Raw genomic sequence first — 17,217 nt, 5'->3', positions numbered from 1 at the left:
GTGTCTGAGGGCTATCATTAAGAATATATATGCTTTAAAATGGAGGTGGATCAGTTATGTCCATGATAACAGAAGGACAATCTAGTGCTTCACTGGTACCCACGGAATGTTAAAAGACCTAGAAGAAGACCGCTAATCAAATCGACAAGTCAACAAGCATTTATTAAGCACCTATTGTATGCCAGGCACTGTGCATTAAGTAGATCCTCAAAGAAGGATTTATGGAAGAAAGAAGAACTGCACCCGATGAGAAGTTTTGAGTGAATTAAGGTTTGCATTAAAGAAGCAAATACTCATGTTAGTGAGATCACAGATCCAATGTGAAGAGCATCATCCACCACCAGTTTTACAGTCTGGTATCAAAGAACAATTATCCCTTTACCCGTATTTGAAAATTCTTTTTCAAAAGGATGGCATTTTGGTGTTTGGTATTTTGTCTTTGTTCAGAACTTGGTATAGACAACTTCAGAGAGGATGATAACTTTGGGCAGATGTGCCATTATACAAATAGGGATACCCCACTGGAGGGAAGAGTTTTTTCTCTTTGGTTGGTCATGACACTTATGTTTGTTTTCATAGAAATATAAAATAGAAATGGCTCCCTATCCCCACAGACCCTATAGTCCCCCAGGAAGCTAACAATAGATATGCATGCAGTCAATTTATCAATGTACACCATAAAATATAACACATGGAGTTCTTTGAATTACAGCTCTCAAAATAACTTTAGATACTATTTTATCCAGATCCTTTTTTCATAATTAGTCTGTGAGCCTCTTGAGAGGAAAGACTAGTTTTGCCTTGTTTTGTATCCCCAGTGCTTAGCCTAGTACCCGGTACACAGTAGGCACTTAATAAATGCTTGTTGATGAAGGTCCAAAGTGATTAAGTGACTTGTATAAGTCTACACAGCCAGTTAGTTTCAGAACTAGGATTTTAACTCGGGCCTCATGATCTCCCATCTAATGCTTTTCCCTCTAGGTCACACAGACATACCACTAAATATACTAAATTGGGGCCAGTCACTGCAGTGATTAGAATACAGGCTTTGTAAATTCAAGAAATTTTAAAATGAGGAGATAATTATTTTCTCCTACCCATTTCAATTCATTCCTTTGTTGGTCAATGCCTCTCAAAATGAGTGATTATGTGCTAACCCTATATCCACAGAAGGGAGGAGAATAGGAAACCTACATACTGGTTTTCAGAGCAAAAGTAAAAAAAAAAAGGGAAAATGAACACTCATAGGATACAGGCCAGTGACCCAGCAAGTGACAGTTAACAAGTATTTATTAAGTACTTACAATGTCCTAGGAGCTATGCTACATTCTGAGGATGCAGAGGAATACCAGGAGAATGGCCATGGGTTATTTCTTCAAGTAAGGAATCAAAAGCCTTATAGAGGTATTTGTGTTTATTTGTTTTTTCCAACTTGGTTGGAATTCTACATGTGAAATGCTAACTCAGATTCCATAGAAAATATGGGGATAAACTCCCATCACATAGAGTCTAACAAGGAAGAAAGAACTTACTTATTAATATAGCTTTGTATAAACATGTGTTTGCATTTATATATTCCATAGCAAGCAATATTGATTTGTTTACCTTTCTCAGAGGAAGGAATAGCACTGGCAATTACAAAATTCTTAGAAACAAAACAATGTCCTTATATACATAAGAAGAACAGGAATAGAACTATTATGGAAAGCATTGCAACGGTTCCCATTTTGTTGATCCTACAAGTATATACGGTAGTTGTTGGTATGTGAGGTTAGGTATTTGTGAATTAGAGTGAATCAGGAAGGAGACACATTTTGAGTTACAATTAAAGGATGAGAGCATTAGAATGTGATCCATACAGTTTGGAACACAAGTTTTTTCAAGGTCAACCAAGGCAAAAGGTCTAGAGAGGGGTGGCAGGAAGGCTTATTAGATTAGATTGGAATCAAAGACAGACTGGTATGTTGAATTCAGATAAAGAGACTCCCAGCTTTTTTAAATAGTATTTTTCCCTAGTTTCGTATCAAGAAAAAAATTTTTTTTTATAAAAAGAATATTTATTAAAATATCTTAATGTAGCCTAAGAGGAAGACATGACATGGAAAGTACATTGGTAACATCACACATTAAATTTATACCTAGATTGAGTGGTTTCCACCCATTTGGATCTTTGTACCTAGAATAAGGCCCTTACATTGTTCAGCCCTTTTTAGAATGCCTCAGGGCTTTTCCATAGTTCTTTTTTTTCAATTTATTTAATATATTTAGTTTTCAGCATTGATTTTCACAAGAGTTTGAATTACAAATTTTTTCCCCATTTCTACCCTCCCCCCACTCCAAGATGGCGTATATTCTGGTTGCCCTGTTCCCCAGTCAGCCCTCCCACCTGTCACCCCACTCCCCTCCCATCCCTCTTTCCCTTCTTCTCTTATAGGGCAAGAGAAATTTCTATGCCCCAGTGCCTGTGTATCTTATTTCCTAGCTGCATGCAAAAACTTTTTTTTTGTTGTTGTTTTTGAACGTCTGTTTTTAAAACTTTGAGTTCCAAATTCTCTCCCCTCTTCCCTCCCCACCCACCCTCCCTAAGAAGGCAAGTAATTCAACATAGGCCACATGGGTATCATTATGTAAAACCCTTCCACAATACTCATGTTGTGAAAGATTAACTATGTTTTGCTCCTTCCTAACCTATCCTCCTTTATTGAATTTTCTCCCTTGACCCTGTCCCTTTTCGAAAGTGTTTGTTTTTGATTACCTCCTCCCCCATCTGCCCTCCCTTCTATTGTCCCCCCTTTTTCATCTTCTTCCTCCTTCTTTCCTGTGGGGTAAGATACCCAATTGAGTGTGTATGGTATTCCCTCCTCAGGTCAAAGCCGATGAGAACAAGATTTACTCATTCCTCCTTACCTGCCCCCTCTTCCCTTCCTAGAGAACTGCTTTTTCTTGCCACTTTTAGGCGAGATAATTTACCCCATTCTATCTCTCCCTTTCTCCCTCTCTCAATATATTCCTCTCTTATCCCTTAAATTGATTTTATTTTTTTAGATATCATCCCTTCATATTCAACTTACCCTGTGCCCTTTGTGTGTATATATACATATACATATATATGTGTATATATATATACATATACATATATATGTGTATATATATATACATATATGCATACATAGACACACACATATGTATATATATATATGTATACACATATATATGCATATTCCTTTCAGCTATTATGATATTGAGGTCTCATGAATCATACACATCATCTTTCCATGTAGGAATGTAAACAAAACAGTTCAACTTTAGTAAGTCCCTTGCAATTTCCGTTTCTTGATTACCTTTTCATGCTTCTCTTGATTCTTGTGTTTGAAAGTCAAATTTTCTATTCAGCTCTGGTCTTTTCACTGAGAAAGCTTGAAAGTCCTCTGTTTTATTGAAAATCCATATTTTGCCTTGGGGCATGATACTCAGTTTTGCTGGGTAAGTGATTCTTGGTTTTAATCCTAGCTCCATTTACCTCCAGAATATCATATTCCAAGCCCTTCAGTCCCTTAATGTGGAAGCTGCCAGATCCTGTGTTATCCTGATTGTTTTTCCACAATATTCAAATTGTTTCTTTCTGGCTGCTTGCAGTATTTTCTCCTTGACCTGGGAGCTCTGGAATTTGGCGACAATGTTCCTAGGAGTTTTCTTTTTGGGATCTATTTGAGGAGGCAGTCTGTGGATTCTTTCAATTTCTATTTTACCCTCTGGCTCTAGAATATCAGTGCAATTCTCCTTGATAATTTCTTGAAAGATGATATTTAGGCTATTTTTTTTATCATGGCTTTCAGGTAGTCCAATAATTTTTAAATTATCTCTCCTGGATCTGTTTTCTAGGTCAGTGGTTTTTCCAATGAGATATTTCACATTGTCTTCCATTTTTTCATTCCGTTGGTTCTGTTTTATGATATCTTGATTTCTCATAAAGTCACTAGCTTCCACTTGCTCCAGTCTCATTTTTAAGGTAGTATTTTCTTCAGTGGTCTTTTGGACCTCCTTTTCCATTTGGCTAATTCTGCCTTTCAAGGCATTCTTCTCCTCATTGGCTTTTTGGAGCTCTTTTGCCATTTGAGTTAGTCTATTTTTTAAAGTGTTGTTTTCGTCAATATTTTTTTCAGTATTTTTTTGGGTCTCCTTTAGCAAGTCATTGATTTGTTTTTCATGGTTTTCTTGCATCATTCTCATTTCTCATCCCAATTTTTCCTCTACTTCTCTAACTTGCTTTTCCAACTCCTTTTTGAGCTCTTCCATGTCCTGAGACCAGTTCATGTTTTTCTTGGAGGCTTTTGGTGTAGGCTCTTGCACTTTGTTGACTTCTTCAGGCCATATGTTTTGGTCTTCTTTGTCACCAAAGAAAGATTCCAAAGTCTGAGACTGAATCTGAGTGTGTTTTCACTGCCTGGCCATGTTCCCAGCCAACTTACTTGACCCTTGAGTTTTTCAGCAGGGTATGACTTCTTGTCGAGCAAAGAGTACTTTGTTCCAAGCTTGAGGGGATGCGCTGTTGATTTCAGAGCTATTTCTATATAGCCAGCTCTGCCACCCCAGCACTCCTCCTTCCTCAAGAACCACCAACCTGGACCTGACGCAAATCTTCAGCAGGCTCTTCACTTCTGCTCTGATCTGCCACTTAATTCCTCCCACCATGTGGGCCTGGGGCCAGAAGTAACTGCAGCTGTAGTTCTGTAGCTGCACCTCCCCCGCTGCCCCTGGGGCAGTGGCCGAACCTCGAGCTCTGTCCCCCGCAGCTTTTCCCACTAACCTTCTCTGTTGTCTTTGGTGTTTGTGGGTTGAGAAGTCTGGTAACTGCCACAGCTCACTGATTCAGGGTGCTAGGGCCTGTTCTGCCTGGCTCCTGGTCTGGCTGGTCCTGCTGCCTCCCACGCTGAGCTCCGCTCCCCTCCACTCCATGTGTGATAGACCTCATCTAGCGACCATCCAGGCTGTCCTAGGCTGGATCCCTGCTTCCCTCTGCTATTTTGTGGGTTCTCTAGAATTTGTTCAGAGCCATTTTTATAGGTTTTTGGAGGGATGTGGTGGGGAGCTCATGCAAGTCCCTGCTTTCCAGCTGCCATCTTGGCTCCACCCCCGGAAGTCCCAAGAAAATTTTTAGCATTCATTTTTACAATATTTTGAGTTCCAAATTTTTCTCCCTCCCACCCTCCCTTCTTTTGAAAATGGTAAGCAATTTGATATAGTTTATACAAGTCTTATCATGCAAAAATATTTTCATATTAGTCACAGTTGTGAAAGAAGAAACAGATCAAAAGGGGGAAAAACCATTAGAAAGAATAAAGTAAGTAAAAAAAAAATATGCTTTGATGTGCATTCAGAGTCCATCTGTTCTTTATCTGGAGGTAGATAGCATTTTCCTTCGTGAGTCCTTTGTAATTGAAGAGACTCCCAACTTTAAATGGCCTTCAGAAGTCTATAATCTGTAGTGCTGGGATGTAAGTGCTCCAAGGGGCATAAGCTCCCTAACTTGTACCATAGAAGTCAATTCCAATTAATTCCCTATGATGAGAACAGCTGAATGGTAATCTAGAGAATGTACTAAGATTTAGCACCCCCGTAATACCTCATTTTGAAAAACCAGTGTCCTCTCACCCCAAACCTGAATTTAAGTTTCTTAATCTCTGGGCCCTCCTTCCATCAGGTCTAACTAGCCATCATGGAAGATTTCTACAAGGTGAACTCACAATTAGTTTCCCCTTACTTGGGTTAAATTTTAACACGTTCTTGACAAATAAATTACAGGCTATTTCTATGTCTGGAATAATCAAGGTCGCCTCATTTTTTTAAAAAAATAACACAGGTGTTCCATAGTGAGAAAGTCTTGATGAAAAGAACGTGGAGAGAGGCCGAGGCATTTTGTGAAGATTTTGGAGCACATCTTGCAAGCTTTTCTCATATCGAGGAAGAGAATTTTGTGAATGAGCTTTTATACACAAAATTCAATCGGTAAATACATATTATTTGATCTTGAAAATTTCTCGGATGACTTTTCAGTCTTTCAGTCATGCTACCTTCCACCAGGTATTCTAGGAATTTGCATCTGTATTCTTATAAGAATTTGCATCTATATTCTTATAAACTGGAAGCCTGTGGTTTCTGTTGTATATTGGGAAAAATGTCACACTCATAGGTCATTAATCATTCAGTGGTTAATAAGGAGATTTACTTAACCATATCAGGAAAAGGATATTCAACATGGAGAGTCACTGAGAACACTTTGAGTTGAGTCAGCTGAGTGAAGCCCTTTTGCCTACATTGTAAATCATGTTTTGCTAATCATCAGAGAGCTCCTTGTAGAGCTCCTTTGTCCTAAGGCAACTAGGAAATGATGTCAACAGCCTCAGCCCTTAGTCCCCTCAGCCAACCAAGGCCTTTTTTTTGGAGGCAATTGGGATTAAGTGACTTGCCCAGTGTCACATAGCTAGTAAGTGTCTGAGGTCACATTTGAACTCAGGTCCTCCTGACTCAAGGGCCAGTGCTCTATCCACTGTGCCACCTAGTTACCCTTTGTCAAACTCTTGAGAATTGCCTTAATGCCTTTGGAGGAAAAACTAAGCTTACTTGCACAGAAGGGTTAGGCTGTGGCTCCTACTTCAAGGTCAGAAGCAGACACTGACTCAAAAGAATGGTGGCATCCTATAGAAGTGCATCCCACTAATTCACAAAATCATCCTTCTGTAAGACAAAGGACAAAGAAGCTCCTAATTTTGTATTTAGATTCTTTCTTTCCTTATCTGTTCAGAGTCTAGGGATCTTTCATTCTCATAGTCTTAATGTTGCAAAACTAGAACCTGCATCATTATTAACAGTTTTCATGTGCTCAAATTCTTCAAAGCATGACTGTTGGTTGACAAACATTTGTTGACAAGGCACCCTCTGGGTGATGGGCATCACACGCAGCATGTGAAAGGGACAAAAAAAGAAATAGAAAAGACAAAATCTATGATCCTGCCTGTAAAGATCTGAAAAAAGACTAACATAGATTAAAAAGGCAAAAGATATGTGTATGTGTGCGAATTTTTAAAAAAATATAAAGTAAGACAGTTATAGAATATTTGTATGTACCAGATTTCTTCTGGACAAATGCTTTTTTGGTCCAGAGCTGTGATTTCATTGATTTAGGGAATTCCTGGTGAGGGAATATCTTCTATCAAATCAAATCAGCACCTACCCCACAACTTATAGTCTAGGACAGGGTTTCTTAAACTTTTGAGTATTTCAGCAGTGTTAGTTGGAGTTGCATGGTCTGAAGGCAAGCTCAGTGCAAAGTACACATGCTTCGTATTCTCAACCAAAGTTGCAATGAAATTACTCAGCGCAATAGGCAAACACTGCCAGAAACACTTCAGATTCATTATGTTTGATTTTTTAATTTTTGGTCGTGCATTCAGAAACCTTTTACTGTTGCCAGATTTTTCCCAACCTCCATATGAGGTCACAACCCACAATTTAAGAAGTGCTGGTCTAGGACAATGAGACATTAAGTGATTTGCTGAAAGTCACACAGTTAGAGGAGTTGTTTATACCAGGATAAATGAAGACTCCCCAACCATTGTTTGGATTGGCTGGAAAAGTGCTAACTTACTTACAGAAGTGATTTTAGGGCCCGACATATGACATTTGAGCAAATGTACTTGATTTGCCCCCAAAGAGGCCAACCTTCCTATCCTGTTCCAACCCTTATTCTAAAGTTTAACTGCAGGAATGATCATAGCAATACCAGAGGAAACTCTGGTTTAAGAACTTTCATCTAATTTTTACCATCCAGCCTGAATAACTCAAATGTCTGAGAACAATAGCCTCAAGACAGTTTTATCCTTGGCACTAAAGAAAATAAAGCATCTGTCAGGATTTCAGAATCTTTTAAATATTTAATGCTGTAAAATTATTCTCTCAAAATTATCTTAGTGAGCTCCTTCATTGTATAATTAGTCTTTATTGTTTGATTTATTGAGCCCTCTCTGGCTGGCAATATCTGTACCCTGCCTTGTGTGCAGGAACATAATTGGGTGTGGAGTTTCTCGTTGAGTTGGAATCAGTGGTGAGGGTGGGAGGTAACCCACTGAGGCTTAGACTAATGCAGGTTTCTGTGGAAGTACTTATGTGTGCATTACCTTCAAAAAATCCTTTTTGGAAACTCCTATTAAATACTGGGATCTTTATTAACTGCCCCAGAGCCTTTGGCAAGACTCTAACAAAAGAGAAGTATAAAATAGTAAGTAATGTTGCCCCTCTGGAAAAAGGAGATCTTCCAAGCCCAGATGGAAGTTCCCTCTGCATTTAACCCTTCTGAAATACTTAACAACTCTTACCAGAATACCAAGACCCTGCATTCTTAGAATGGGCTGACATTTCCTCCAACTAATTCTACCTTACCAAAGGTAGTCCCCAAAGCAAAATACTAAAACCATGCCTAGCTCATTTGGCAAAATTCAAAGTATCAACTATGTTTGAATTATATGTTTGCAATAGAGGGTCATACACTGGTTGATTCCTTAATAAATATATTGGTTGATTTGGTCTGATGTGTAATCACACCAATAGCACTAAAAGAATATTTTCTAGTCAATACAATTTCAAACTAATTTTTTTTCTGATTCTCTTAACATAACAATTAAATTACAGTGACAAAAACGAGAGGATTTTTGTTTTCTTTGCCCACTCTAGGACAGAAGAAAGACAGTTCTGGATTGGATTTAATAAAAGAAGCCCATTATCTGAAGGGTCATGGGAATGGTCTGATGGAACTCCAGTAAGTTTTTACAAATACAATAATGGAATTTGGACTGGAGCATTACTTTGAAGGGCAGCTAGGTGGCACAGTGAATAGAGCACTGTGCTTGGAATCAGAAAGACTTATCTTCATAGAGTTCAAATCTGGCCCCAGACACTTAGAAACTGTGTGATCCTGGGCAAGTCTGACCAGCCTGCAACATGACTTCTTTTAGACAAATCTTACATCTTTCAAGAGCTGAGCTTTTGGGGATTATATGAACTCTCAGTTTTCTGAAATCAAAACCACTCATAATTTTTCAAACTTGGGAATTTTACCTATATATTTATTTTGTTGGGTTGCAAAAGTTGTTATATCATCAGCAATATCCTATCAAGATTCTTTACCTGCCCTAGAATCATGAGAGAAGACCCAGCTAAAGCTTGAAGTGGTTGCAGTATGTACAAGGCAATATGTACATAAAAGATATAAAAGGACATACAACACAATTAAATACTGAGTGCCAATAAAGAATTTAGAAAATATGTAGTGAAAAGCAGCACAGTATAGTGAATAGAATACTGAACACTACTGGAAGACTTGGGTTTATATCCTAACTCTTTTACTAACTTGTTGTGGGGCATTTAACTGCTCTGAGCCTCAGTTTATAAATCTGTAGAATAGAGATCATAAAATCTGAGAAAAAAAGTACCTGAAGGGCCAACTAATCCAACCCCTCATTTTTCATATGAGGGGCTGAGGCTTAAGAGGTTAAGTGGCTTACCCAGGGGTACATAGGTAATCCACACTTGAGGCAAGATTTGAACTTGGATCCTCAGATACCAGAACAAGAGCTTTTTCTTCTGTGCAATACTCCCATTTCTAACGTTTTTCCACTACCCACTATATGATATTGTTATGAGGATATTAAAACTTAATGTCGTTATTACATAGGTGATAAGCACTATTTTGTTTAAACAAAATAAACACATTAAATAATTCAGGGTAAATTAAGTAAAATAGTTTACCCAAAGTAAATGAGATAAAAATATATAACTACTTACTCAAATCCGCACCACTTCTCCCTGGGCACAACAAACTACAAAATGCATGTTCTCTAAACATCTGTCAGTTTTAAATTGGTGAATTGTTTTATGTGTGGGAATGGAAAACATGTGAGCTTAGGGTTCCATCTTACTCATTTCTTACCTCAGTCAGCAAATGGCCTTTTGGCTAAAAACCATTTGTACTATCAACTATCAATAATTTTGTATATCTTTTATCTAGGGACCATCCCTTGTTTTGACAAGATAATGGAATCTTGTCATTTCATAGTTGTAAGGGGAAATTATTGAGGATTTTTTCTTCATTTCTAGGTTATGTGATCTCTCTTGGGAAAGTGTTATATATTTTCAAGATTAAAACTACCTAGATGTTAGAAAGCAGTTATTAGTGGTATATAAAATCTTGGGCTTTCCCCCAAAGAGCTTTACATCAAAGGTATTACTCAAATCTGACAACACCTTGAGTCTTTTGCAGAAACTGCTAGAAATCCCAAGGCTACAGCCAATTGTGTCTATGTAATATAATCCTAAAAGTTTTCATAAAATACACTCAAACTCACAAACTTATTATTATTTGCAACTTCAAGAAAAGGGAAAAACTTGGCTACCAAGTTCCTTTAGAAGACCAGAGTCTTAATTTGCTAAGCAGCTTCTCTACCATGGGGAGCAGCTTTAACTGAAACTTTACACCTACAATTCTGAATTTCTCTCCAAAAACAAATTTTAATGACTATTTCTAGTGATGGTTCTTTAAGGAAAAACAATTTAAAACTTTTGTTTGGGATCGTTATTAAGGAGTAATGACCTTCCTCTGCTGCAGGTTGTTGCTTCATTTTTAGAAAATACTTATTTTGGAGAGGATGCAAGAAATTGTGCTGTGTACCAGGCAAACAAAACTTTGTTGCCCCTGGCGTGTGCTTCCAAACGGGAATGGATATGTAAAATACCAAGAGGTAAAAATATAAAGAGCTTCAGTCTGTGTTTATGTGATGCACTTTCTTATTCTTCCGCAAGGATAAAGGGATATGGGACTAACATATAGAAGCTTCATATACCCATCAGCCAAGAGGCAGTGGGAGTTAGTGGATGGAGAGTCTGCCTCAGTGCTGGAGGCCCTGGGCTCAGCACTTGCCTCTAACACACACCAGGCAAGTCATTTAACCTCTTAGTTCCCCAGGCAATTATTTAAGACCACAAGTGATAAACCAATGGTTGATTGACACCAGTGGAAGAACTTCCCCACTCTACAAAATTACAGATCCAAACCAAAATAAACAAACAAAAAAAACCCAACAATATGTTGAATTTGTTTCCACTGAATATATTTAATTAGTTGTACTGCATATCTTTATAAAAAGGAGGCATGATAGCTTTTTGAGAGTTAAATGGAAATGAGAGGGACAGCTAGGTGGTATAGTGGATAGAGCACCGACTCTGGAGTCCGAAGGACTTGAGTTCAAATTTGGCCTCAGGCACTTGACACTTACTAGCTGTATGACCCTCACAAGTCACTTAACTCCAATTGATTTGCCAAAAAAAAAAAAAAAAGGAAATGAGAAAAGATGCCACCAGCATTCAAGAATTCAATCATTAACACAAGTTATCAAAATATTCTTCTGTAATTGCAGAACTATCACCTCTGCAGATATGGTTAGGTCTCAATTAATGCAAATAATGAATTCCATTAAGTGGTTGCATATGTTAAAATGAGTATTATTTAGAGTTATGATCATGTAAAATATAGTGATTGGTTCTCACCCAATGGATTTTTATGTAATACAAATTCAAATAATGGGACCATTCCATAGGATAAATTATTCACACTAACTGGGATCTAGCTCTACAATTTGAAAAAACATGTCATGTTGACATTTTTTTAAAAAGTTTTCTTGTGTATAATATCATATCTATATGGTTAATGTGTACTATCAGTAGCATCATCTGCAAATCTGCAATGTTTTTACATATACATATATATATACACACGTATATTATATCAAGTATTACAAATTACTTCCATTAATTAATTGATTTTAAAAGCATTTTTAAGCTGAAATGAAAATTATTTTTAAGTTTAAGCTGTTTTAAATGAAATGCCTCTTGTGAGAAAATATTCAATTAATTAGTTTGCTTTTATGTATAAATCATCTCTTTCCTTTGCAGATGTAAAACCAAAGATCCCAAAATGGTACATGCATGGTAAGCCATTAGCCTGGCAATTCTTTGTTATGTGCTATTCCATTTCTGTCGTTATCAGCACTTCCTTTTTACAATTCTAAAACTAAAGCATATTTTAAAGTTAGTGATGTAGTTAAATGTTCCTGGGAACTAATATTATAATTTATTTCCATTTTCATCATTTGTGATTTAAAAGCAAGAAATGGTTCGTAAAATGGGCACTAGACTTGAAGTTAGAAAACCTGGATTTGAGTCCTGGCTTGATGATCTTGGCAAGTCTTTTCACTCCTCCTAGGTTTCAGTTTCCCCATCTTTAAAACTGGGACTTGTACTTCCTTCCTCTCAAAACCGTTGTCAGAAAATACTATTGAGATGCTATTATACTACTTATTGTTGCCTTTTAAAGACTAATTATTGTTGTTGTGTGTCTGTGTGTGGTGGTGGTGGTGGTGGTGGTGGTGGTGGTGGTGGTGGTGGTGGTGGTGGTAGCAGCAGCAGCAGTAGTAGTAGTAGTAGTAGTAATAGATTATAGATTATAGAAAATGATCAATGTAGGGAATGGACAGAAATATAGAAAAACAAGAGCCATTCCCCAAAGTTAAGTGGTAAAAGACTATGAACAATTTTTGAAAGGATTATAAACTATCAAGTTATATGAAAATATGCTTCAAATCATTAATAGTAAGACAAATACAAATTAAAACACCTGTCATGTTTTACTTCACACCCAGAAAATTAGAAAAGATGACAAAAATAGAAACCATTTATGTTGGAGAAGCTACATAGGAAGACAGGTACATGAATACACTGTTAGTATGTCTGTGAATTGGTCCACCTGTTCTGGAAAACAGTTTGGAATTATGCAAGATTAAATTGTACATACTCTTTGACCCAGAAATACCACTACTGGACCTGTAACTAAGGAGCGCTGAAACAGACAGAAATGTCTAATATATCCATAAATATTCATCACAGACTAAAATAAAGAGGTCAGATTTGATTATCCCAAAGGTTCCATAATCCTGATCCAAAGACGTAGAGCCAAAGAGGGAGTCTATTGATTGGGGAACAACTAAATAAATTGTGGTACAGCAAAGTAATAGAATATTATTGTGCAGCAAGACAAAAATATGAGGAATTCAAAGAAACATGGGATGATTTATATGAACCATTATAGAATGAAATAAGCAAAACCTGAAGACCACTATGCACAACTATAGTCATTTAAATGAGAAAAATAAATGGAAGAGAAACTCTTCAGTAATTACCCTCCACTTTGGGTCCCAGAAAACAGATAGTGAAATATAACTTCCTATTCTAGGTAATGGATGGGCAACTACCAGAAAAGAATGCTGCATACATTTTGAGATGTAGTCACTGTTGGTTGTTTTGGCCTAACTTTTTCATTATTAAAAGGGAGGATTCATTTCAGGGCAGCCGAGGGGAGCTAATCTAGAAATGACTTAATGTAAAAATCTAAAATGTCAACAAAACTTTTTTCAAGAAAATGAGAGGTTTAGGCATTTAAAAAGAAAAATCGTTGATAATCTTAGAGTCAATCTATGACTATGCCTTCTTTTAAGTATATGGTATATCTTTTGACATAATTTTTAAAATTTATATTTTAGATGAACCATGGCTTTTCCATCAAGGGACCGAATACCTTTTTCATAGTGATCCTTCTGAGTGGGAAAGTTTTGAGTTTGTCTGTGGTTGGCTCCGCAGTGATATACTCACCATTCATTCTGCACTTGAACAAGAATTTATCCACAGCAGAATAAAAATGGTAATCAGAAACAATTTCTACACAATAACCTTGAAGATTTTAAAGATTAGCTCACGCCATATCATTTGAGACGTTTCCGTGTTGATTTCAGACCTTGTTGAAACTTTCTAGAAAACACAACCCTATTTTTAATCTTCTATTAGAGAGATTGAGAAGGCAAGAAAATTGACCTTGGCATGTGGATGTCATTCATTTCATTTGGCTTCGTTCTTGATTAGCGGGAATGTTGCTAAAGAAGCAGGGGTTTTGCTTTTGCAAAGTTTATTCTTTAATGAAAGTCACCTGTTTCCCTGGCTTTCAAGTTATACAGAGTTCATGTACAGCAGATGGAGACTAGAAATCCCCTTCTCCACTAAGGACAGCAAAATAATGGGCTTAAACCATAGGATTAAGAATTTGGACTGGTTGAGGAGAAGAACCTGAGAGTTGTTGAACAGGAAAAAAGATTACCAAAGGAGGTTGTGACTTTTGTCTCTAGAAACCTTTGAAAATGAAAGAAAGCCTTATCTTTCATCTATGGTTTATATATATTTCTGCCTGAAGGCAGAGGGAGAAACTAGGTGGTCCTACAGGATCCTTTCCAGATCCAGGACTTTCATATTATTTTATAATAATTGATCAAGGAATAGTACCTTGTCCATATATGGTGGCTCCCTCCAGTAATCCCTGCAACTGAAGGAGGTTGAAGCCTTGTGTTTGGGAGTTCTGTTAAGCTGCAGGAAGGTGTCCTCACTGAGTGTAGCACAATGTGGGGAGCCTACAGGAAGAGGGTCTACTAAGTGGCCTAATGAGGGGTGAACAAATCCAGGTCAGAAAAACTGAGCAGGTTAAAGCTTCTATACCAATCAGCAATGGATTAGGGCCCTGAGTGGCCCATGTACTTCCATCCCAAGAGAGATTGAGAGAATGGGCCTAAAAAGAGAAAGAGATAGAAAAAAAGAGAGAAGAAAGGCATAATACCTTGAACTTTTAAGACCAGCAGGATGTTTTAATTATATTCTTGATCAAATAATATTTAATATCAAATTTATCACGGTACAGTAGAAAAGATACAGACTTTGGAGTCTAGCTATGCCATGTAATCCCTGTGTGACTTTGGACAAGTCACTTAACTTTTCTGGGCTTTCCTCATCAATCCATCTCTACTAATAAAAGGGCCATCTTAATCTTTCTGACAAAGATTAAGCTTTCCTCTAAGACTTTCCACAGCCTCCTGGCAACTATTCCTTATTATTTCTCCTCACATTCAATTTGGTGCAGTGGAAAGAACACTGAATTTGCCAGAATCTGGATCTGATTGAATCCTGGGACTGTCAATTAGTGTCTATGTGACTTTGGTCAAGTCATTTGACCTGTCTTATTTCAGTTTTCCTCCTCTTTAAAATAAAGAGATTACTCTAGAAGAGCTCTAAGGCCCTTTTTGCCCTTTCAACTCAAAACCCATGATTGGATGATTTGATGAGCCTATAAATTTCCTCCCCAACCCCTAATCTCACAATCAGTGGGGTTGGCCAAAATAAATGGAAAATCTAGTTGGACTAGGAAGTCCCAGGAACTTAACAGGGACTACCACTGCTTTCTCAGGCTTTGACTGTTCCATCTGGATACCAGACTGACCTTGCAGCATTTAGCATATTCAGCTAACTACCAACTGGCTGTCTTAACCCAAGCCCTTGCCACTATTGGAGGCATTGTATAGTATGTGGCATAGGCCCCAAAAGGGGCCAGATGGCCTGGTTTCAATTAGGGAGTATCAAATCTGTAGTTGGTATGCACATTCAATTTCCTAAAGCATCTTTTTTTCCTGTTAGTAATAGAATTGTTTTTATCTATTTTTTATTTTTTTAACTGTTCGACCACTTAAATTGATTGCAAGGTCCAAAAATAAAGAGGTTCCTCATTTTGCTAATCCCTATTGGGTGTGGTAAAATAAGATGGAGCCACATTCTGCCTAGAGAAAGGACTAAAACACACAGAATCCATTTGGGATCCTCTCTTCTACCTTTGTCATCTCAGAAAGCAGAAGCAGGGCAAATGTTTCATGGCATTGCTCTTTTTCACTTATCGTCCTGCTTAAATAGTTTTTAGGATTGTAACAATGCTAAGAAACAACAAAAAAAGTAGTTGTGACCAGACCCAATTGTTGTATAAACAAACAGGACAAAACCCCTCCAAAAGACTAATAAAGGGAACAGTTATAACTAAATGTTTTCTAATGTTATCCATAGACCTTTCATCCAGAGAAAAGAGTGAGTCATTATTTTGTCTCTTACTCTTTCAGCAACTGAAAAGCTGTATTGAAAAAGCACAACAGGGAGTAGATTGGTAAATACCTGTTTTCCAAACCAACTTAAAGATCCTCAAGCCTATGCTTCAATTGTAAAAAAAAAAAAAGAGAGCTGTTGGAAGGAAGACGTGTGACATGAGCCATTTGCTAATAAGTGTGCTGTGTTCCTATTGTATTGTGTTTTGGGATGCTGTCTGTGTGTTGACTTTTTAAAGCATAAAGACTGATGTGCTTATTAGTACCTCCCTGAAAGTCAAGTTATTGGGTGTGCAGTTTCCTGAGTTATAGTTCTAGCACCGCATTTCTTTTTATTTTAACCTCCAACATGCTTAGATTTGTACATCTCGACCATTAAGAAATACCTATATAAAATCCATGAAATACATGAGTCAGTTGACAAACCATTGGCAACTTTGTAGTGGGGACTTTTTGCATTCTCCTAACTCTATTTGAATGGAGAAGGTAATACTGTTAGTTATAATAATGATCTTTATGTCTTGAGTTTTTTTTTAACCTTTATCAATCAATATCCCTGGGAAAATATAAACTTAATTTTTCAGTCAAAAGAGAAAACAAGTTAATATTCCATCTTTTATTGTGGGTTGTACTTTTACTTTTTAAGACCTTTATTGGAGTTGGAAACTACTCTTGAATATGTGATCCTGGTTTGTTGGTTAAAGGTTCTTTTGCAGTGGGGAGAGAGCTGTGATTATTTATTTATGTTTATTGGCTACTATTTCCTTCCATCATGAATATGAGATATTTTTAAGGTAACAAAAGTTCAAGTTTTCTTGAAGTGGTAAGTATAGTCTTTTTCTAGATAATTGAATAAGATAACAAAGAACAAATGAATACTAACTTTGTTTTTCCTTTGTTTTGTTTTTTTTCCTCCAGCTATCTAAGAATAATAAAAATTGGTGGATTGGGCTCCGTGAAGAAAGACCTAACGATGGATTTCAGTATGAGTTGCATTTAATTGTACTTAATTCTCATTGACAGACTTGATTTTCAGAATGATTAAACCAATCTGTGTGATCAGTACATAACATGTCTCTCAATCATAATTTATTGCTTATAGTCTCATTCTCCCTAGAAAAAAAAAAACATTGTGTACTATTATGAGTTAAAA

General features: G+C 37.0%; 1 protein-coding gene across 3 annotated transcripts in view; it reads left to right on the top strand.

Annotated features, from left to right (window-relative positions):
• PLA2R1 (phospholipase A2 receptor 1) overlaps positions 1–17,217 on the top strand; it is a 164,296-nt gene that overhangs the window by 119,198 nt on the left and 27,881 nt on the right. For all 3 annotated transcript variants that reach the window (XM_036744379.1, XM_036744380.1, XM_036744381.1), the window contains exons 13-18: positions 5,861–6,006; positions 8,728–8,812; positions 10,658–10,790; positions 12,001–12,036; positions 13,644–13,801; positions 16,983–17,047. In XM_036744379.1, the coding sequence (XP_036600274.1) occupies positions 5,861–6,006; positions 8,728–8,812; positions 10,658–10,790; positions 12,001–12,036; positions 13,644–13,801; positions 16,983–17,047 (623 nt within the window). The remainder of the gene's footprint in view (positions 1–5,860; positions 6,007–8,727; positions 8,813–10,657; positions 10,791–12,000; positions 12,037–13,643; positions 13,802–16,982; positions 17,048–17,217) is intronic.

The sequence above is a fragment of the Trichosurus vulpecula genome, chromosome 2, assembly GCF_011100635.1.
Source record: "Trichosurus vulpecula isolate mTriVul1 chromosome 2, mTriVul1.pri, whole genome shotgun sequence".
Classification (NCBI taxonomy): Eukaryota; Metazoa; Chordata; class Mammalia; order Diprotodontia; family Phalangeridae; genus Trichosurus; species Trichosurus vulpecula.
This window is presented reverse-complemented; position numbering and strand designations above follow the sequence as displayed.